This window comes from Notothenia coriiceps, unplaced genomic scaffold, assembly GCF_000735185.1.
Source record: "Notothenia coriiceps isolate Sejong01 unplaced genomic scaffold, NC01 NC01_scaffold00003413, whole genome shotgun sequence".
In the NCBI taxonomy this organism is placed as follows: domain Eukaryota; kingdom Metazoa; phylum Chordata; class Actinopteri; order Perciformes; family Nototheniidae; genus Notothenia; species Notothenia coriiceps.
The window spans coordinates 124,605-147,319 of NW_011336114.1; the positions used below are offsets into that span (position 1 = coordinate 124,605).

Below are 22,715 nucleotides of genomic sequence, written 5' to 3' on the forward strand. Positions count from 1 at the left end.
AGATTCATAAAAAGGTCCCATACCGAAAATGGCTAACTGTTACAACGTACCCACCAAGAACACTTCTAAGTAGACGATGTTCACATGAGAGAACGTCCTTAATATTCTCTTCTATAATACAGTTTGGTTAATGTTCAAGTGCAATGCATCCCATGTTTCTGGTTCTTCTTTCCCTCTCATCATGAGTGGTATTGGTGTGAACTTCAGCTCGAGCCACACTGGAAATCCCCTACAATCCCTCCAGACTTTGTGAAGGCAGACCTCGGAGGAGAAGCCCGTTGGAGGGCAGATGAACTGGAGGTACTTGCATAATTATTGACCATCTGACACTTTTTTTTCAGATAGAAGTACGAAAAGAGTAATGTAAAGTGTATGTACCTTTGACATTAAAGTGCAGGTATCAGGAACGGGTTATATTTCCCTTGAAAGCATCCCTGAAATCAATGTGTGTTTTCTGCCTCCACATGTATTTTTAATCATATCAGTATAGAAGACACTAGGTGTACGAGCTTGACCAACAAAGCAGGACTACTTCGCCATAATGCAGATCTTCACGAGTGCCTTAAAGGTAAGAACCAAATCGATGCCCATCAAAGAAAATTGTAATAAATAATTGTGTTCATTTAAGAAATAATCTACACTGAAGAGTTAAAGTGTATTCTGCAAGAGCTTGGATACCAATATAGGAATGTGTTACACTTGAACACAGGTGCTATTATTATTATTTGCCATATGATAATCTTTATACACTGTAAAGGTGGGCGTAGGCTCATTTTGGAGAAACCAGCTGGAGTGCGCTAGAATTTGAAATAGCACAGCGGAGAAGAATCTGCCACTTCTCACAAGCCCCTCCCCCAAACACACACGAACGCGCAATGACCAATGAGGCACGAGATAAGTTTGTGCACAGAGGAAGGCTGACAGGCAGGTAGGCATCCAAATTAATTTAGCCCGGGCCGGCTCAGATGATTGGTCGTAGCCTTTTTAACTAGAGACTGTCCCCGCGATCCAATCAACGTGATCGGCGGATCGGAACCGATCAGCGTGATTTTCAAGAAGATGGAATCGGGAGAAAAATGGGGATCGGGATTTTTTTTTTTTTTTTTAATACTTTTTTAAAAAAAAAATTATTCCAATGTTACAAACAAACACAGTTCCAAGTGCTAAAGTCATCCTGAAGCCTTAGTTTTGGTTTCAAATTACACAGACAACCATGTATGTGTTTGCTTCTTGGGGGCTTGGTGTTTTCATAGACCTGGTTGCTTATTTCTCTCAAATCTTGGCCACAGAGCGTGGGCGCAGTGTCTAATTGTAGCAGTAAGCTAACGAGGTTACTGATAACGCTTTATTTTGTTTTGATCAGAATGCTGACAACTGAACTGATCCAATGCTGCTGTGAAAGAAACGAAGCTATTCCATGGTTGGATAGAATAGTCCATTTTAATAAAAAAAAATAACCTTAAGGGACAACTTGATGCTTTATTTCTTTGTTTTCTCTTAATGCATTGCATAAAGAGCGGATCGGAAAAATCCGGTATCAGGCAAATTTAGTCCAAAATCAAATGGATCGAATCGGATCCGGGAGCAAAAAAAGGACGATCCGGTGACATCCCACATTTCCAGTACTACGGCTTCCAGAGATGACATTTCTTTATTTGTACTTTATTGCAAAAGCACTCAGATATTCATTGCTATCGGGATGTTATAGCATTCCCATGGAATATACACAAGTGTATTCGAGCGGTTTCTCTACCACGTACCTAACCTCACCTTTAACATCGCTTGGTGTCTTGTTTTCTGAGTAGACCGTGTCATTGTTAGCCATTCCTCTATGTGCTTTAAAGCCGCTGCTTCACAAAAACATGATTACAGCTGCCCCATACTCCCACTGTCCTGCTTAGCGTTAACTGACTTGTTGCCCAGATCCAAACATGTTTTTAACGTACTGCTGTGTCCTTGTCCTGCAGAAACCATGGGAACTGGGAGACACCAGCATTAAGTTTGAGGATGATCCCGGGAAAACCGAAGAGTGAATATGTGCTGACGTGTCGGGAAGCACACTGTGCGCGGCTGGTGTGGAGTAACTCCTCCTTTATCCACATGTGTAAGAAGCTGTTGTAGTGTCGGAGGCAACTAGTTTGAAATGCCATGCTCCTGTTGATCTGACATGCTGTGTGCATGTGGCCACCAGGCAAGAACAAGGAGGGTGGGCAAGACAGGCTGGCTCTCAGAAGATCTTTACAGATGCCTTTAATCCCCACGTCAAGCAACCCCCCCCCCTTTGGGGGCGCCTGCTACGCGCATGTACGGCGAGAGAAGCAACAAGATGGTGAAGAAAAGGTAAAATAATGTTTGTACTTAAAAACGCTTCTGTGGCCTCGAGAAGTGTGGAAGGTTTAGTCTTCTTAACATTTCAGTTTTTGTCGAGTGGAATTTTGTCTCACTGTAGATTGTTCAGTGGAGCCAATTATCCAGCTGTTCAGTTGTACCAGCCATAAGACATTTCCTTAACCATCACCACCAGAAGAACAAGAAAGGGAAATGTAAATGAAATGATTATGCCAGAAATGAAAAATGGTTTTGTATTACTGTGTAAGCAACATCCTCCACCAATGTGTTAACTGATGTTTTTGCCACGGAGAGCGCTGACAAGAGTGGTGGATCGAGTCTCCAGCAGTTTGCCAAAAGAAACAAGCCCAAACCCTCCACATCCTGAACAAGCTGCAGAAGAGATGAGAAAGTCTAGCCCACGCAGAGGGTGGGAGAGTCGGGCTGCTTTTTGTGAAGCATGGTCAAATGGTGGAATGAGCTCCCCATGGACATCAGGACAGCAGAATAGCTTTACACATCTTCCGGGGGACGACTGAAACTCATCTCTTTGGACTCCCACTTGGAGAGATAGAATTACTAACAAAGCACTTATATATTTAACAAAGGACTGGCTTATCTAAGCCAGTGAGTAGCACTTATGAAATTGTTTGGCTTATGAAACCTGATGTACTTATATGATTCCCTGTATCTTCTTGGTCGAATGCACTTATTGTAATGGCTTTGGATAAAGTAATGTTTAGCTTTTATTCTGTCCCATACCCCCATCCCAACTTTCCATTATGCCTGAATGTGTTAACTGTTATGAATATTGTTCAGCAACAGGCTCAAGCGAGAAACTAAGCTACTGGAAAGCAGACCTCATTGTTATGTCTGTATCAGCGTAGCGCGTTTCTTATGGTTTTAACATTGTGAACGGATTGAATTTGTTAACTTGTAACATCTTGACCGTCATCTTTCCAACAGGAAGGAAAACTAGAAGAAGCCCAAGATGACCGATCAATGAGTCGGCCCAGCCGGGCAGCGAGGCCCTCTGCACAGTGGACGTTTGAAAGTCCCTGCTGGAGCACTGAAAAAAAAAAAAAAAAACCCCCCCCCCGTCACTGTCACACACTTCCACCCCCCCCCCCATCACTGAATTATGCATATGCATCACACACACACACACCTACACACACACACACACCTACACACACACACACACCTGATGGCAATATAGATCCACATTGACCGGGCCAGTAGAAACGCTTCCTCAGCTGGTAGATGCGCACTAACAGTAGAGAAATATCACCTACCTCTCGATGCAAACTAGCTATACGGCACTTAAAAAACACTCCCCGAGCTGCAGACTTAAAAACATCGACAGATTCAAATAAAAACGCATGTTTCTCTGACCGCAGTCACTTGGTTTTGTTTTTGAAGTGTCGTTTTGAACACCTTGCAGCTATTAGTTTTGTGCTTAACGTATTTGAAAGGGACTAATACGTGTATCGTTTTAATCGGGAAACATACTAGTTTATTTGGTATTTTAATGGTCGGTGTTATGAATATTTTTTGGGGTGAATAGAAAAAAACAAGCTGTTTTTTGTTTATCCCCAGAATGGACACTTGCTGTCTTGGTTTTGCACGATTTGAAAACATGCGTTGTGAAGTGACGACTATTCAGAACTCTTGTTATGCACTTGTCATTGACTGATCATGCTTATGGTACAGGAGTAATCGTGGTGTTGCCTTTCTTGACCCTTTGCTTTTGGAAGTACAAGAAATGAAACGTCCTAATCTCTGCAGTAAAACACAAGCACAGAAAGATATGTAGAGCGAAGGATCCTTTCCGTTATGCTCTCAAGAGTACTAATGCCACACACACACCAATAATCATTTCATTAGCTTGTTTGAGTTGCCTTAGTTTATCAATTTCATGAAGGGCTCAGAGTATAATGGACCTAAAACACCCTTCAACAGGAAGTGGAACGACCAAGCCCCCTGTACTCAATTTAGTATTTGAGTGAAGCCAGCCTGTGCATATTTTTTCTGAGACTGGTCTTAAAGGATTGTTTGCTTTTCCATCGTGATTTATATTTTCAAAACACACGGTAAATACACTTTTCAAAAGGCTGCCTTGTACATTTACGTTGGTACACTGACAGGAACAAACACAAGCTGGTGAGTGTGTATACCAAAGCTTACATACAGTCTTATGCATTTTATAGAGTCCTTATGTTACTGCAAACTACAGACAAAACATCTACAACAGGAAATACACATTTCTTGCTGGAACAAACTGTGTATTCATTCTGTCAATTATTTGGCCTGTTTTTTTTTTTATAAAGTCCTCTTGAATACATCCCAGTTTAAACAGGCTGTTGTGATATTGTAGGTTGATTTAAGAATGTGCTTTCCGTTCAGTGCGTGTGTCGGTGTGAGAAGAAAAACATACAGCTGTGTCGTTTGACATGTCGCTGCCTAGAAAATGAAGTATGTATTGCAACCTGAGCTCCATGACTTCAGTGGTGTTTGTTATGCAAAATAAAATGTCTTGACTAATGACTGGAAGAACTTTTAATTCAGACGCAGAATGATTCAACAGGAAGTAAACAAACTGAGATGCTACTTTTTCCATTGTACTGGGGCATTCCTTCGCAGTTTAACAAAGTATCAAAATGTCAATCTCAGTTTTCTTTAAATGTAGTTTTGAAAGCTTATAAAAATAGCATTAGCAAGCAGAGCTGACATTATTTCTCACTAAACAAGCAAAAAGGGATAGTCCATATTCAGTTAAGCAAATACAGTGCAATGCATTCTGTATTAACACGAACAGATGATTTCATGCACAAGCTATTGTTACGAAATAAAAGGACTGGTGAAAATGTATTGTGTGGATGCACAGACTTGAATGTAAGACTATAAGCTCTTGCAGATTACTAGAAAAAAAACTGTTGAGTACTGTTTGCATACACTTAAAGTATGGAGACCCCCATGCTACCTATCAAAGGACGGGCCCCTCTCTGAAGGTAAGACCCCCGGCGTGTGTCTGTCGCTCATTGCTTGTCGTAGTCCACCCTCTCCAGCAGCAGCAGCATCTCCAGGTGCATCGTCTGAGGGAACAGATCCACGGCCATCGCTCGCACCGGGCGGAAAGCTGCGCCGTGAACTCTTTTAGACGGAGCTCTGCACAGACTGAGAGACAAAGAGGAACACTTTTTAGAATTGCTCACCTTTCAAATGTACTTTAGTGACGAGAAATTCAGGGTCTTGTTCTGGCCTCTCACAAGTCCGTCAACACAGATGATACCGATAAAGAAATTGCTTTTAAGGATTAGTTTGTCCATAAAATAAACGGTCGTGATACATTTCATTAATTTGATGTTTATCAAAAAGGTCAGATACAATCAGTGTTAAAACTTTTTTTAATTTTTATTCCAGAAAAGAGTCAAATCTATTTAAAATGATAACATTAAGTAACGGAGCATGCATGCAAATATGATCTAAATAAAGAATACACCTCTCATACTCATGGGAGAGGGTTGGAAGGCTTTTAAAGTGTTCACACGCTCCACTATTGCCAAAAGAAAATCGAAGAAAACTCTTGATTGGGCCAAAACAATATCAAAACATCCCATTCACAAACTCCACCTACTAAACCAGGGTATATGCAGGAATCCTGAAGTCAGATGTAATTCCTTTTAAGACCCTTTCCATACATTTTAAGACCTCATCACCACTTGGAGTTCTAACCGGTTACCTTGGCGACACACTTTACCTCACATTGACTATATACAGTATTGATTGTCCTTCCTCCTTATCTTCCAACCATTTGGACGCAGACTTGCATTTCCCCATAACGATGTTGCTTAGCAACCGGCGTAAACGGACCTTTGCGCGCTATCAAGCAGTGAGCGTGCGATGTCCTGTTCAGATGACGTCAAATCCAACGGGATGCCATAAATAAACTCCACAGAATCACACTACACACCTACGCAATGATTACATTCAGACAGACTGTAGAATACAACCTCTTTGGACCATTTATATACTTATTGATACAAAATGTAATACCTTGAAAAATGCCATTTAATACTTTTTAATAGCCTTAATTTTCGCTCAATTGATTTATCAACTTGTGAACACACATGCATTTTCACTGAGGTCGTACCGTTTGAAAGTATTGTTTAGAAGGCGAGTTTTACGTAGTGAGATATTGTAAAAACAAGTTTGGGAAGTAAGTTAATGAGACCAAGAAAATAGTGCACAAGTTGATATTCTTTGGCTCTTAAAAAACTTCAATTCAACCAGACTACTCTCTTCTTTTTACTCTTGAATCACCATGGAGGCATGCGAGTAAAGGATTTCCTTTAAGAATAAAAAGGTGACAGCAATTGATAAACAAATCGTCCTTTAACGGTGTGGGAGAAGTGTTCCTTTAATCGAACTGCTGCTTTAAATAATGAAACCATTAATGACTCACTCGATGAAGTTGTTCATGGCAGCTTTAGCATTGCATGCTACGTACACCAGCCTCTTCAGGTGCTCCGCCCTCCTGATGGCAAGAATCACCTTGGAATCTGTTTAGTTTAGGACAAAGGAAAACTTAACGTGTGTCAAATCCTGAAGCGAATGAATTAGTTTCCATGTGTTGGCCGTGAACTCACGTAGGCCGGCCCTCGGAGGATCCACTATGGCGGTGAGGTTGGGCGACACCAGAGCATTGAGGATGTTGGGGAACACGTCCTCAGCTTTCCCACAGTGAAACTCAATATTACTCAGACCTTCAAAAACAAACAAAGGAAACATAATAATACAAAATAAATAAATAAAACATAAATGCTTTTTGTGGAAGTCATACACAAAATCAGAGGGTCAAACATGCAGAAGGTTAGCCCTCAACACGGCAAACTTCCAATTTATAAAAACTATTTAACATCAATTAACTTAAACCATGTTAACACTGACTGAACTACATTTATGATTGTAAAACGGATAAGTCAAATCAAGCAATCTGATTGGTTCTTAGCCGTGGTATAATGAGCGTATATCACGGGTAGAATTGTAGTTACTTTTCACAACAAGTCAGTATCCCTCCGCGTCTGAGAAAAGCTACAACCGTTACATTACGTCCGTTACGAAACTAACTAACTAACAAAGCTTAAGATGGAAACATGTAAGGGATAATGTGCAGCAAGGACTTATTGACCGTTGTTAAGGACGCTCAAATCTGCAGAAAGAAGTCCGGTCGATTTAACTGTATACAGTTGGGCTGAAACTGGACAAGAAAACACCAGCTTCGCGTCGGGCCGAACCACGCCCCTTAGCTATGACATAATGAGCATATACCACGGCCTGTCGTGAGCTATTGCTTAAATATAAACATGTCATAATTCGAATTCACTGGCTGTGTGTATGGGTCATCTGGCCTCTTACCGTTGAGCTTTGCATTAACCTTGGCGTCCTCCACAGCTTCCTGACACATTTCGATCCCGATAACCTTCTTTACTCTCTACAGACAAAAGTCAACAAATAGTATAAACATTATTTTTCAAGCCATAAAGAATATCACATTTCAGAATGTTTGCAAAAATAGAGCTGGCAGTCGATAGGCGCTAGGGCTTCTGCGACAAATGCCGGGTAGAACACAGCCTACGCTCGCTACACATTGAAGTAAACGGTTATTTTGTAATTCTTATTGAGTGTTCTTGTATTTTAATGTGTTATTTCATACCTCGGGACAGAGGGAAACAGTATTTCGATCTTTCTGTGTGTACAAACATATTTTGAGATTGACAATAAAGTTGACTTTGACATCCTCCCCTCTATCTCCCCATTTCTCTAATAAAGCTGAAAGTGGGAAAGAGTTATACCCAAAAATAAGATGCATATAGACCAGAGGTTGCGCTACATTTTTTCACTGCCCAGAGAGAGAGAGAACTGTCAACGGGGGGCGGGGCGCACGCTCGTGAACTGTTAGCGCCGTGTTATGCATGCCCTCTGCACCTCGCGGGGGTGCGCACAGCGTAAAGCCAAAACTCACAGACATTTCAATTATTTGTTCGGCAAAGTTTGGTTTAGAAACGGTATCATTTCCTTTTTGGCAGGCATGCATAACACCGGAGCCTCGCTGCGGGGAAACTTTGGCACTGTTCTGAGTTTGTTCTAATCCGTCAAAATTACGAACTGCTTTCAGATTTTTCCGTCATTGTTAAAAAATAGACGGAAAATATTCGGTTAACGCGAACTCTGATATAGACTATTCTGCACTATTTCTATTGTATTCTTTTACCTGTGTTATTGTGTTGCACTGTTGGAGGAGCCTGTGACCTAAGATTGTCATTGTCTTAACTACACTGTAGCTATGCACACATAAAAGCCTTGAATCCTTGAATGTGCAGACAGATAAATTAAGAATGACCAACTCCTGTCAGTTCAAATGGACAAAGCATAGGTTACACAATAAGGTTCACAGGTTAACGTTGGGTTGACCGGTCACCTTGGCCAGAGAGATGCCGATGGTTCCCGTCCCGCAGCAGACGTCCAGCACCGTGCTGTCCTCGCTCAGCTGAGCCCACTCCCCCACCGCTGAGTACAACACCTCTGCAGCGCCTGTGTTCACCTGCAGGGGGACATTAACACTTAACACTGGGAACACTTTGTGTACAAAAGGCCTTTAGAGCTGCTAGCAATGATGTTTTTCCATTTGCTGTTTGTATTCTCGATTCATCGTTTGGTCTATAGATGTTGGACAAATCTAAGGAGATTCAGCTTATCGTCTTAGAGGAATAAAGGAACCCACAAAATATTGACATTTAGGAAGCTGGACTTCTGAATTTTCGTTCTGGCATATCAAAATAGTCGTTGATTAACTTAATAGTTCAAACAAATCCAGTAATCTTTGTGTTCTCAAATACAGAACTCCAAAAGTAAATTAAAAAGTAAGTCAAAGTAAATTAAAAAAGAGTGTACATCAAGCATTTTCCAATTTGCTGAAAGTCTCTGAGGTCATCTCTCTGTTACCTGGAAGAAGGAGTGAGGAGATATCCTGAACTTCAGACCCAGCATTTCCTCGTGGATGCTGCCCTCTCCGGACACCAGCTCACAGGGCAAGCCCTCCAGGGTAGGAGAAGTCCTTAAGAGGAAACAAAACAAAACTCATTTAGTATTTAGGATGTTTTATAAATCTGCTTTCCACTGTTTGTCATTAACTTTCTCTGATACCACAAGTGAAGAGCCAGGATGTTGTTCTTACCTTTGACCCTCTCTAATGAAGTAGAGAGACGTTACTCCGCTGTCCTTCCCCTCTCCTTCTGTGAAGTACGTCTTCATGGAGTTCTTTAATGCTCCCACTTCCTCTTCATCAAGTTTCTAGAGTCAGTGAACCAAGAAAAGGTCAGGACAATCTGACTAAGGGACAGCTTCGTCCCTCAGGCCATCAGACTGTGAAACACCTGGACTTGTGAAAGAACATCCATAACATTCACCTGTCTGCAACTTACATATATCAATATTCCAATTACTGTATATAGACTATTTGTTTTATTGTGTTGCATTTTTCATTTTGTTTTCATTAGTCAGTTTATTGAACATGTCAGAAACAAAAACATATACAATAATATATATATTCTCTTTTTTTTCTCACTCAAATTAATACTAATAACAAAGTAAAAATTAAAAAAAAATAATAATAATAATAATAATTCTCAAATAGTCTGTCATGTTCAACAGGGGCAAGAAGAAGCTTAAAGTGGACCTATCATGCTATATTTGAATAATATACTGTAGGGCCATACCTATATAAGGTATATTTATAAGTTTTATTTTTCAAAATACCAAACAGATCATGCATTTTAGCCCTGCCTCATTTTGCCTCACTCCAGCTCTGTCTTTGCATGAGCTGGAGCTGACCCCCCCCCACTGCAAAGGAGGGGGCAAGGCACAAGCATCATGTTACTATGTTACTATGCTGCCATGCTGTTGCTATGCTGTTGCCATGCCACGGCAACCTCTCATTCCCCTGATAGGTGGAGAGTTGACCATACAGGCGGAGTGCACCTCTGTGACATCATAGAGGTGCAAATCAGAATCCACATGGATCAGATCCGTTGCAGCCCCTTTTTAAGAGATTTGGGTATGGAGGAAAATAGAGAGGGTTGTATTTTCTGACACTTGGTGAGTTCCCTGGAACACCGGGGAAACATATTCATGTAGAAAAGACGTACAAAAGTGCATTTTGCATGATAGGTCCCCTTTAAAAAACTTTTCTGGTCGTCCCCCCTCTAGCATATATTTTTCTTATAAATAAAATATTAGGTCATCGTCAACATGTTTGTCTTGTTAATTTGTTTGCTTTTTGTTTTTTTACAAAACAATCTCACAAATGTCACTGTGGGAGGAGCCTGTGACCTCAGATGTTCATCGTCATAACTACACAGTAGCTTTGCACACATGACAATAAAAGCCTTGAATCTTGACTGTGATATTCTCAAACGTAGGTTCACACACAGTCTTTACGTCCTCACCTGTGGATTGAAGAAAGCCATAGCCATGGCTTGTTTGGTCCTGGTAGTCCTGACAGTGAGCTGCTTCCAGTGCCCTTCATATGTTTCAGGGCTGTACACAGAGTACGGTGTTGTCCTGCGTGCAGAATAAGAGTGAGATTAAAAGCAACACAGGAAATGCATGGGAGAAGACTTCAACTCTCATGTCTAAGAAACCCTAAGAAATAGAGACACAGTAGTCAAACTAATTATTCATCACTTGTATATAGACTCTTATGGCACTACTTCTATTCTATTGTATTGTATTTACTGGCACTATTTGTATCTGTTTTATTGTGTTGCACTGTTGGAAGAGCCTGTGACCTAAGATAACTACTGTAGCTATGTACGAATGACAACGAAAGCCTTGAAACAATTACATTTTATTTATGCAGCCAATCATCAAAAACTACGTATTTGTCTCAGGAGTTTTACAGTGTGTACAAAGCATACGACCCCCTCTGTCCTCAGACCCTCACACACGGAAAAACTCTCCCAGAAAAAACAAATTAACCGGAAAGAATTGAAAAAAACCTCAGTGAGAGCAACAGAGAAGAACAGACGTGCAATAGGTGTTGTGTATGTGTGGTTTAAACATCATCAGAGAGTGTCTGTATTTATGTATCATTTGCCAAGGCTTGAAAGGAAAGGGGTAATGTGTGTGTGTGAGCAATGTCGTGTAGATTTGAGTGGACTGTAAACTGAGGCGGGTGGGATTTTATGTACATCTCCATTTATGTTATCTATTTGTGAGAAGAAATTGTAGTTTTTTTTTTAATGGCCCATTGTGTACTATAATACCTGATGAACTTCTGGAAGGCGCTGACCACCCTCTTGGCCTCAGCGGAGACGTGGGTGGTCTCGCCCGGCCCCACCACGGCACACGAGCCCCCTTTATACTTCCCCATGCGGAAACCGATGGTCTTATCCACCCCGTCTGCTCCCATCGAGATGAGGAACTCACACTTGTTTCTGTACTCCGTCTGCCAGACAGGAAGAGAGATCGAACGGGTCAAATAACGGTGTTGAAAAAAGAGACTGACGGCACTAACTTAGGGTTTGGTACTTCTTTCAAATGAAGTGATTTTTTCAGAGGATCTGTAAGGTAAGGTACGTATTTGGTTCTGAGCCAATGAGTCAAGTCTGTAGAATAGGATTTGTAGGTCTGAGTACCACTGCAGATCCACAATACTTAACTTAAAATGCTTCGACTATAAGAAAACATTTGACTTCTTTCTGCCTGAATAGTCCATGTTGCCATTTTGATCAAAGGAAAAATAATTGTGCAGTCATGGTAGCTATACTTCAGCATTTGGGATCCCTTGTATTACAATACACTTACATTTAATAATGCATTATGTAAGAAAGTATGATATGTGTAGTATTTCAGATGAGCCCCGACATGGAGACCCACCTGTAAGGGAGACGGCCGGATAGCTTCCAGAGAGCAACACATCCTGTTGTATTTCCCTTTCTGCGCAAACAGCCACGGCAGCAGGGCTTTGTTGGTGCTGCCGATCTCTCTGAAAAAGGAAAAAGCAAAAGTAGATGTTTGTATCGCAAAATGCTCAGACAGTAGCTTCACTAATCATTTAGTCATATATCCATTACAACCCTAAAACAATATCGTTTTGCGTAGAGTTTTATTGTGCTCACAGAACACATGGACATAGGTATTAACTTATCAATAACATATATTTGGATTTCACAGACACAAAAATCCTCTTAAATATTGAATTTCACTGGTATTTATTTTTAGTTGAAAGATGTCAATATATTCACTAAGAAGCTCTGTGTTGATCCTCTTAGCGGTCCCCTCTGTGTCCAAGGAAGTCGGTCAAAAGTTGTTATGTTTCAAGCTCAATGTTTTTGATATAAGTTCCTGTTTTTTGTCATTCAAAATTTGAAAATGTTTCTTTTCCCATTCTTAAAAAAAAAGAAGAAAAAAAAGGTAAATGGACATTACTTATATTGCGCGTTAACAGGTCTTCTCGACCCCTCAAAGCACTTTACGAATCATTCACACCTCATTCGTAATGAGCAATACCACTTGCTCTAGGGACGATTACATTCGGGAGCCATCAGGAGCAACTCAGGGTTCAGTATCTTGCCCAAAGACACATCGAACCCTCAACCTTCTGGTTGAAAGACGACCGCACTCCCTCGCAGCCACATTCGCCCTGTACTATGATGTACTATGTTAAGGTAATACCATCATTATTCCTTTATATATAAATGATATGTTTCTTTTGACTGGGTCTAACCTGAGTTTGGAACACATACTTGTCTTGTTATGAGTTTGTGTGATTGTTCGCTGGTTGTCGTTGTTGCGTTATTTATGACTTTAGAACAGTGTTTCTCAAACTTTTTCATACCAAGGACCACTTAACCAATAAAAAAACACTCGCGGACCATCTAACTCCACAAATATCCAAAGAAACGTCGTTTTTCTAGAACAGATTACAAATCGCCTGAAGATGGTGAAAACAAGTGGCAACGTGTGTGATGAAGGTGTTGCGCTGGGCTATATCATGCAATTGAAAGTGAAGCTTAAGCTCGCTCCATTGCCGAGATATTCCCAAGAGAGTGTGGAAAACTAAAATTTATTTATTTATTTAAAATGTGAAATGTTACCAATATACTCACGGACCACTAGGGGGCGCTCACGGCCCACCAGTGGTCCGCTTACCACACTTTGAGAACCACTGCTTTAGAATAACATATGAGCTTTGTGATCAAAATCTGATACTATACAACATACTAGGGACACACCTGGTACCACTATGGATGCATCATGCTCTCTATACACAGTAAACACCAGCACTCACTTGGCGAGTCTCTGCAGGACCCCCACCACCTCCTGCTCCTTCCTCTTCAGCTGCTCCTCGTACGGGACGTTCCACAGCGGCGTCACCACGTTGGCGATCTGCACGCTGAGCGGCTCCTCCTCTTCCTCCTCCTCCCCTCCCTCCGTACGCTTTGATGAAGGCTGCCCCGATGCACCTTCCTCCTCCTCCTGCTTCCTCTTCCTCAGGATGGGGTCTGCTTTGGGTTTGGCCAGCCGCACGCTCAGCACCTGGCTCTTCCACTGCATGCCGTGCACCATCTTCATGGCCTTGTCGCGCTCCTCCTCGTTCTTGAAGGTGACGAAGGCGAACGTCTGCTTGCCGAACAGCTTGATTTTGTGCGGGTTGAGGCCGTGTTTGGCCAGGAACTTCTTCAGGTCGTTGAAGCCGGTGAACTTCGGGAGATTCCTGATCTCCACTTTGTAGATCTCCGATGTGAAGAGGTCTTCTTTGATGTAGCGGTACATCTCGGGGTCCAAGCTTTCCTCGTTCTCCCCTTCAGCTTTTCCTTCATCTTTGTTTGAGTCCTGTGGGGCGTCAACAGGCTTCTCCTCCATTGAGGCGGGGGTATCAACCACTGGGCTGTCACTTACGTCTGCCATAATTCTGTTAAAGCTCTAAAAACACAAGCCAATTATACAGTTATTAACAATATGTGAAGTCTAGCATGTCTGAGTGATAAAAAAGCGATCTAATCTTATATACACACATTTTCTTATTGTACACATATTCATACATTGCTACAATAAAAGTATTTGATTCTACTGTACAGTATTATATTTTGCTTTTTCTAATTATATTGTACATGTATATTTGTTTACTTATGTCATAAGTATTGTACAGTATACTGTGTGTAGCCTGCCCTATACTGTATTTTTCTTGCACAAAAGTGTAGCTTTTTTTCATGTAATAATAAAGCCTTTGAATCTTTAAACTTACGTATGATTGTCTGTTTATTAATTAAAAACAATAATCAATACGCTTTTAATCTTTAACTCGACAGGGTGCTCAGAAATCAATCTTAGTTACGGAGATTTTATATGTGTTATTTAGAATGCTAATAATTAACTTCAAAATACGAATGTAACTAACAAATTCACATTAAATAATAGCTTTAAATAAAATGCAATAACAGCTCCTACAGACTTGAGTTCTGGCTGTATGTCATGCATACTCATCATAACAGATGAGGTGGCAACTAACGTGCACAGAAGCTGCGTGCATATCTGTTTAAGGAAATAGAGTCGTAATTATTAACTTTAATGTGCACCAGTTTGCCGTTTCCTATCGTGGTAAATATCTGTAACGGTCTATTTTAGTGGTAGTCCAGACCATGTGTTTTTATGTGCCTTACCTTCTGATTTTTTACTTTCTATTCCACTTCTGCCTCAGATGTTCAGGGCGCCGCCATGTTGTTTTAAACACGTGCAGCAGTGAACCCTGAACTCATTTAAAGAGACACGAGCCATTTCTGAATTCATCTTTTGTGTACTTTTTTTGAATGCGTTTAAACGATTAATGTTTCTAATTTAACGGTAAGTTTTGCAATATTAATAGTTAAATATTTTCAATATATTTTACGATTGTGTATGTGTTCATTGGGGTAAATGTGAATTTTGGTTTAAACACTTAATTGTGTCCGAATTGTTGAGATCTGCAATATAATAATAATAGTAGGCTAATATTAATAGTAACAATTCTCTAGGTTTGTTCATTGTGTACTCTAGGGATACTACTGTTAGTATATATATAACAATATCCCAATTTGGGGAGTAAATTTAACCCAATGTGTGTGTGTGTGTGTGTGTGTGTGTGTGTGTGTGTGTGTGTGTGTGTGTGTGTGTGTGTGTGTGTGTGTGTGTGTGTGTGTGTGTGTGTGTGTGTGTGTCGGAGAGACGGTTTTGATGTAAGAATACATATGCATTGCCAGGAATACACAAATGAATGTAATGGAGTTTTGGCGATTGTGCGGGAGTATCATTCGGGAGGGGAGAACCGATCCGATGAAACCCCCGGGGTCTAGGCACTGGTGGTGGTGAATGGATGGTTGGGGTCGGTCTGAAGGGGAGGGGGTTAGCTTGACCCTGGATTCAGAGGGACAGGAGGTGAAAAGGGGGTAGGAGGAGGGTTGCGTCGAGTCACCTGAAATGACAGCTGTCAGAGAGGAGAGCAGATTTAAAAAGGTTAGCGGAGCGCTATGATAGGCTTGTGAGAATAGAGCGAAGTGATTGGTTAAGCTGGGGAGTGACGCTCCCGATCACTTATAGAGAGGAGAGAGAGTAGTAACATGGACATAGTAAATTAATGANAGAAGCTAACAACAACGATCTCCGGTACCGGTGCGCTCTCACTCGCGCACGCACACAAAATGGCTCGTTCCACACACACACACAGAGCCAAACTTTAATGAAACACAGAGACCCAGACGTAATAGTACTGTATAATATTATTTTCGAATCAATAATTTTTAAAACATTTTTTTTTTTTTTTTATGTTTTTTTTTTTTTATAACAATTTTTCCTCCTGGTCTCTCGCGCCCCCCCTGTCATGCCTCTGCGCCCCCCTGGGGGGGCGCGCCCCCCACTTTGAGAACCACTGGGCTAACAACAGCTAGCAGCTACCCATGGCTGATAGTTAGCGGCTAACGGCTAGCTGCTAACGGCTAGCTGCTAACGGCTAGCTGCTAACGGCTGTCAACGTGTTTCTGTTAACAATTTTTTTTCTTCTGGTGCCGGAGAGGAGGTTCGACCAGCCGGTTGACCTCGTGTGGACACTCTCACCTTTTTCACCACCTCGACGGCGGTTCCAGAGGCCACTCACGTTTTCATCGGTGCACTCCTGGACCCCGTCTCGCCTCGACGGTTTCGGACTTCGCCCATGCTGCCATCGGCACGTGGGTGGCGCGCTCCGGGACCCTGTCTGGCCTCTCCTGCTTCCCGGGAATACCTCAACGCCTGCTGAGGACTTCGTGCCCGCCACCGCTGCGCATCTGCCTGCGGCCGGGTTGCTGTCCTTCCTCCCGGGGAGGCTGCTCCTGCCTCACGGGGATACCTCAACGCCTGCTGAGGACTTCATGCCCGCCTCCGTTGTGCGTCTGCCTGCGGCCGGGTTGCGCTCCTTCCTCCCGGGGTGACTGCTCCTGCATCCCTGGGATTCCGCTCCGTGCTTCTGGAGATTTCATGCCTTACGACGGCCCCTTACGACGGCTCGTTCCGGCCCGCCCCCGGTGGGGGTGCCCTCGCCCTCGTTAGGGCCCCTACCCTCTCCTGCGGCCTCCTTTCGTCGGCCCTTCCATGGCCCGGCCCTCATCTGCGACCCCACTCTCCTCGGCCCCTGTGGTGCTTCCTCCACGGACGTGGGGATATATTTTTTTGCCATGTTTGAATTCTGGGGGGGCTTGTATGGTGACCACCTATTTAACCACTGGGACATAATTCAAACTTGGAACTACAGTTGTGGCTATTGTTCCCACACGGACATGTTATGTGTTACCTATATATAGTGTGTGCCCTCCTGGCACTTTCTCTTGTCGACCCGGACTGCAACCAGTCAACAGCTCTGTAATAAAGTACCATTTTGCACCGCCTCTGACTCCCTATCTCTCGGCACTACAATATAAAGTCACTGCAACTTCTTTTAAATCTTAGTTTGACATCTTGGGAATTATGTGTATTTTGTTTTCTTCCTGAGTTAGGCTCATCAATAAGAAGAGTGATTCCTTATCTGTAAGCTGCGCTACCGGCCAGCTAGATTACACAGTTAGCCTTTTCACATCGTTAAACCTTCTTATTATACTTGTTCGTGCTGGTAGGCAGATTATTTTAACCTTTGGTTTGCCGTGCTTCTTTATGCTAAGCTAACTACTGTTAGTTCTACCTTCATATTTACTCCTACACACACTAAAAAACAGTTTTTCATGCTTTGATCTAAACACTAAAATCAACACTCACAATTACAATGCTAACGTGTTAACGTTTAGGTTTCAGGTTCATCATGTTTTATATTAGCTTAGCAAGTTAGCACGCTAAAACGTGCCAATTAGTAGCACAGACAAGGCTGTGGGAAATGTTATTTGTTTATAAGTATTTCTTCATGAAGTAAAAAGTATATGAGCAGTAAGTAAATAATGGACAGATTAAAATGTTAACCTGAATCAGAAAAATGTCAAGAAATGATTCACAGTGAGTAGAAATCAGTCTCTGGGGAGCACACATTTCTTTACAAAATATAATGGCTTTTCATTTAACCCTTTTTTAAATATTCCATTGTGCACCAAAGTTCTGGGCATCAAATTTAGCTAAGCTGCTAGGGTAGAAATGTACTATTGTTACCTACCGTCCACATGATTCTCTTGACATGTAATTAATTGATGACATCTGGTGCCAATTAAAACAGAACACTTTTTTTAATAACCACATCCTCCCTGAGTGGAGGTACCAGCTGTTCAGTAAAGATGGAGAAGGTGGATGTCTCCCCTGGTCACTTGTCATGCTCCATCCTTCTTCTGTCTGCAGTCCTGGGCTGTTGGCTCTTTGGTGAGATGTCTGCAGTGGCCCTTCTCCTGACTTTTCTCTTGCCCGTTGCTGCTGGCCTGGAAGCATGTCCAGCTGTCCCATCATTCTGTCAGCGCCGCTGTCTCCCTCAGCCCCAGATTAAAAACGCCAAAGGGGCCGCCAGGAAAAGTGGCTCGCCCCGTCTCTCAGGACTTATGTCAAAAATGTTTCAGTCCTCAGGTAATTTGCTACAGTCTGGGATCCTTTCACTATTACTTCAAAGAGCCTCGCAAAGAGAGAGAAATGAAAGGGGAAAATGATATTTAGTTGTGGGTAGTGACAGATCTACATTCTTGAGTATTGACATGTGATCTGAGTGAGGAGCCCTCCTCCACAAGGGATGCTGATAAAAAGCACTCTGTGCATGGAGTGCCATCCAAAATTGAGCTAGTTAAACAAACTGACTCATCCCCAGAAGAATTCACAATCTTTCCTAAACAAATAGACAGTACTAGATGGTTTAATGTTTTTTTTTTGTTTCAAAGTTGGAAAAAAAACACTCCTAAACTGTTTAATAGTGGCTAATCAAATGTGACACATTACAAGTTGTTAATGAGCATCTGCATACTGTTACTCAGGATGTTTACAACTGGACATCAGTTAAAATGAGTTCCTTTTTGAATAAGAAATAAGGTGTTGATTTTTATTTCCTTGAATTGCCGTTCAGCCCGAGGCAGTTTTTCTTTCTCTGGAGGTTAAAGTGTCTGAATGAGCCTTAAATGCTCTTGGATTGGTGCACGTAAATGTTGGCAAGAGAAGTTTGTTCTGCCCTCTGTGTAAGATAATCCTCTGCTATTGGACTTAAATACAAACTGGTTAAGACCTGTGGAATGAGGAAGAGAAGTGGAAATGTCTGTGAAATGTGACTTGGAAAGCCTCACAAGATATTTAGATGTATCTGTCCATGTGCACTCTTGCTGTTTGGATCGATATTTAACGTTTTTTCAATACTTGAAATGTACCAACACAAAGGTATTCAGAGATCCTCAGCAGGCCGTGACAAACCTGTGACATCTCCAAAGCACAACGTCTCAAGGTTTTCCCCAAATCAGGAATGCATGGGTGCATTCATGGCCAACAAAAACGAGTGATTAAAGAGGGTAACAGGATCAGCTCTAATCAGTGTGTCAATGCCAAGGAGTTTTGAACCATTGTCAGCTCACTCCAAGAAGTGATCTCTCCCCCTATTCATTATGTGCCGTGCCGCAGCAGTCGTCCTCTCTGGCGTGAGCGGCCTTCTCTGCTTTCATGTGTCTGTGCAGAATGATCAAACCAAGCAGATCGACAGTGTGCATTAAAGCTGCCAGTGATGGGCCTGCCCTGTCATTTTTCTGACAAAGAACAATGGCCACCTCATAACTAATGGCACTCACACATAGAGAGCTTCTTCAGAGGAAAATAACTATTATCACAAGACATGTTCTATCATGTGATAAATTCTGTTTTCTCAAGCCGAATACATCTGTGCCTCCCTGCTGAAAGTATTCAGAGATGCAGTACAGATTTGATCTTAAGAATACGAGTGGGTTGAGCATTGAGAAACAGAGGAAACGATGGTGGAATAGTTCAATTACATCCTCTGACATGACAGCACCCCTTTATCTGTTAGTCTCATTGTGAGTGAGAGGTCAGGGAGGGATGGAGATCACACACTGTGCTGCACAACAACGCTGTGTCAATGCTGCCCTCTGTTGGTCAGGGGTATGACTTACCTCTAACTATTTAGTATCTGCACTGTGGGAGCTTCTAATTTTATCAAATGCAAATAACTAAACAAGGTAGCTGATTAACAAACATGTAAGTCTTACATATATAAATAATCCATAATCAGCGATAGCAAAGTATGTTATGTGGAGTTATATTAAACAATACAATGGACACTTGAAATTGCAAAAAATATAATGATTGGGGAGGAACAATGTGCCAGCATTATTACAGCCATTGAACAAGCCCTATGATTGGTCTAATGAAAAAATCCCTTTGTTTTGTGCATTGAAACAAGGCCTCTGTTAGGTCCATTGAACACGCTCTTCTTTTGGAACATTGAAACAAGCCCTCTGATTGGTCTACTGAAAGATCCCAATGAAAAGCTAATTGAAATTAGACTTCTGATTATTCCATTGGAATAAGATTCAAGATTCATGGATTTATTGTCATGTGGACATTAGCTACATATGGTAATGAAAAAAACTTAAGTCACAGGCTCCTCCAACAGTGCAACATGAAAATATATAGAACGTAAAACAAATAAAACATGTAAAATAGTGCAAGAGAATGTTTTTAAGATGTGCAAGTAAATACAAATGTGCCGGCGAGGTTAAAAGCACACAACAAAATGTAAACAAACACTGAAAAACTGAGTTGGAGAGGAGCCAAAGACACGGCAGCCATCATCACCGGCACCATCTTCACATGTTCTCCGTTCCATTAAAACAAGCCCAATGATGGGTTTCATAAGTAATCCAATAGGTTTAACATGGAAACTCATACACTTCACATGTAATGTTGTGGATTTCACATTTTATCTTTTAGATTTCCCATGTCATCATGAAAATGTACGTTGGCTCGGTACACCACAAACATTTTCCAAAGCCACAGTGAGCATGCAGTATTTTTCGAAGCACATATACTGTATATCACATATTCAATATGCGATTTGTGCTTTTCTGTAAGGGCATGCATTCAACTTAACCCTGCTCATTCATGTTAACCTAGTAGACAATAAACTAAAAGGAAAATACACATGAAAAATATATAGAATAATCACTAAGAAGAAGACCCAGCTCTGGTGCTGATTGGCTCCCTGACACCACAATAGAACAGTTCCATCGTTAGTGTTATTAAATTCACCTGTGTTATAACGTAAACATGCAATTATATTTATTGGACACAGAAATATAAATCCTTTACTATTTGAAGCTTAAAGGCAACAAAAAAATGTTTTGTATAGGTAATCTCCCAATGTTGTATTCTTTTGTTTGAAGAAATGTGTTTAACTTATCTGTGAAACTAAAAACCAAAACATTTTTAAACGTCTTCACACAGATTCCATAATAGACATGATTCTTTTCATGTATTTCCTCTAGGTTTTTAATTGCGGCAGGCTACCATGCTGCAGTAAGTAGTCTAATCAACATTTTGTGAAATTATGTAAATGTTAATGCACAAGTGAACACAAGTTGTGTAAGGCAAGGCAACTTTATTTATGTGGCACCTTTCAACACGAGGCAATTCAAAGTGCTTTACAAAAATGAAAGACATTAAGAAAATGGCATTTAAGAACAGTCATTAAAAAGCAAAGATCACAGCAAATTTGAAATCTAAAATTCAACACCCATGTAATTAATTGTAACACTATGAAAGAGTTTATATGGAAACCACCAGCAAAGTGTTAAATTAACACTTTCCAAAGTGTTGACAATATAACACTATCATAGTGTTACTATACTAACTCTAAGAGTGTAAGACGTGAACACCAACACTGAACAACAACGCCGATAACAACACTAACAGTGTTGGCTGCAGCTTCAATTTTACACTGTCCTGGTGTAGAATAAAACTACAGTAGTGACACATCTTCTCCCATTTAACACCTTTAAGAGTTAGAAATGTACACTGAGCTAGTGTTGAATGCACATTATACTGGTGTTGCATTTTGCATTAGCCTCAACCCTCTGGGAGTTCAAAATGAACACTAATCTAGTGTCAAATGTAGTGTATGATGTGTTGTGTTATGATGTACAACAAACTGGTGTTAAAAGTTACAATGACCAATAAATCATTCCAGATATCAGCATATATGACAAGTGCTTTATTTGAATGGTGGCATGTCTCTGAAGACTGACAAATTCTCCTAATATTCAATTCAACCAACATTCAATATTGTTCAACAGCAAAAATGTATATAAATAACCCTCTGTGGCAGTTGAGGTCCAAAAATGTTGTTTCTTGCCTGCCGTGCCAGGCAACAAACAACATTTTTGGACCACACACACCCACACACACACCCTGTGTTTCAGTACTACAAAAAAAAATGCCAGAGGGAGAAAAGAAAATTACAGCACAGCTGTCTAAGACAACATAAACAAGGGTGTCATTGGCACTTGCAGATCAAAAGGCTTATGAAATTGCAGTGCATCAGGTTTGATGACTGAAAGACTATCCTGCTTAACATCAAAGGCATGAAGATGCTCAACAAATAAACTTTCCATGTCTAATACCAAAAAATGAATTTCAGCTCTCATCAGAAAAATACAAACAATCTGCCCAAACACTGGTATCTCATCCATCAAGTCTAAGCAGACAACAAGACCGGTACGATACTCAATACCTTGACATTTGACCCAAGGTGTGACACTTACTTCACTAGACAGATTAAGCTGGAAATGTTCTGAAATAATCTCACCATTTTCAAGATCAGTCAACGTTTCTGTTTTAACAGGCCCAGACTCTATGCCTTTGAT

At 41.2% G+C, this 22,715-nt stretch overlaps 2 protein-coding genes across 3 annotated transcripts in view; both read right to left on the reverse strand.

Moving 5' to 3' along the window:
* edar (ectodysplasin A receptor) overlaps window positions 1–22,715 on the reverse strand; it is a 169,716-nt gene that overhangs the window by 112,629 nt on the left and 34,372 nt on the right. The gene's annotated exons all lie outside the window — the stretch shown is intronic.
* Window positions 4,621–15,123, reverse strand: trmt2a (tRNA methyltransferase 2 homolog A). Its single transcript, XM_010766578.1, has 12 exons — window positions 15,054–15,123; window positions 13,682–14,316; window positions 12,268–12,376; window positions 11,655–11,836; window positions 10,836–10,950; window positions 9,566–9,681; window positions 9,334–9,445; window positions 8,810–8,932; window positions 7,747–7,822; window positions 6,978–7,094; window positions 6,794–6,890; window positions 4,621–5,505 (listed from the first exon to the last, which is right to left on the reverse strand). Exons 2-12 carry the CDS (start codon window positions 14,299–14,301, stop codon window positions 5,367–5,369), a joined length of 1,806 nt encoding a protein of 601 aa, XP_010764880.1. The 5' UTR covers window positions 14,302–14,316; window positions 15,054–15,123; the 3' UTR covers window positions 4,621–5,366.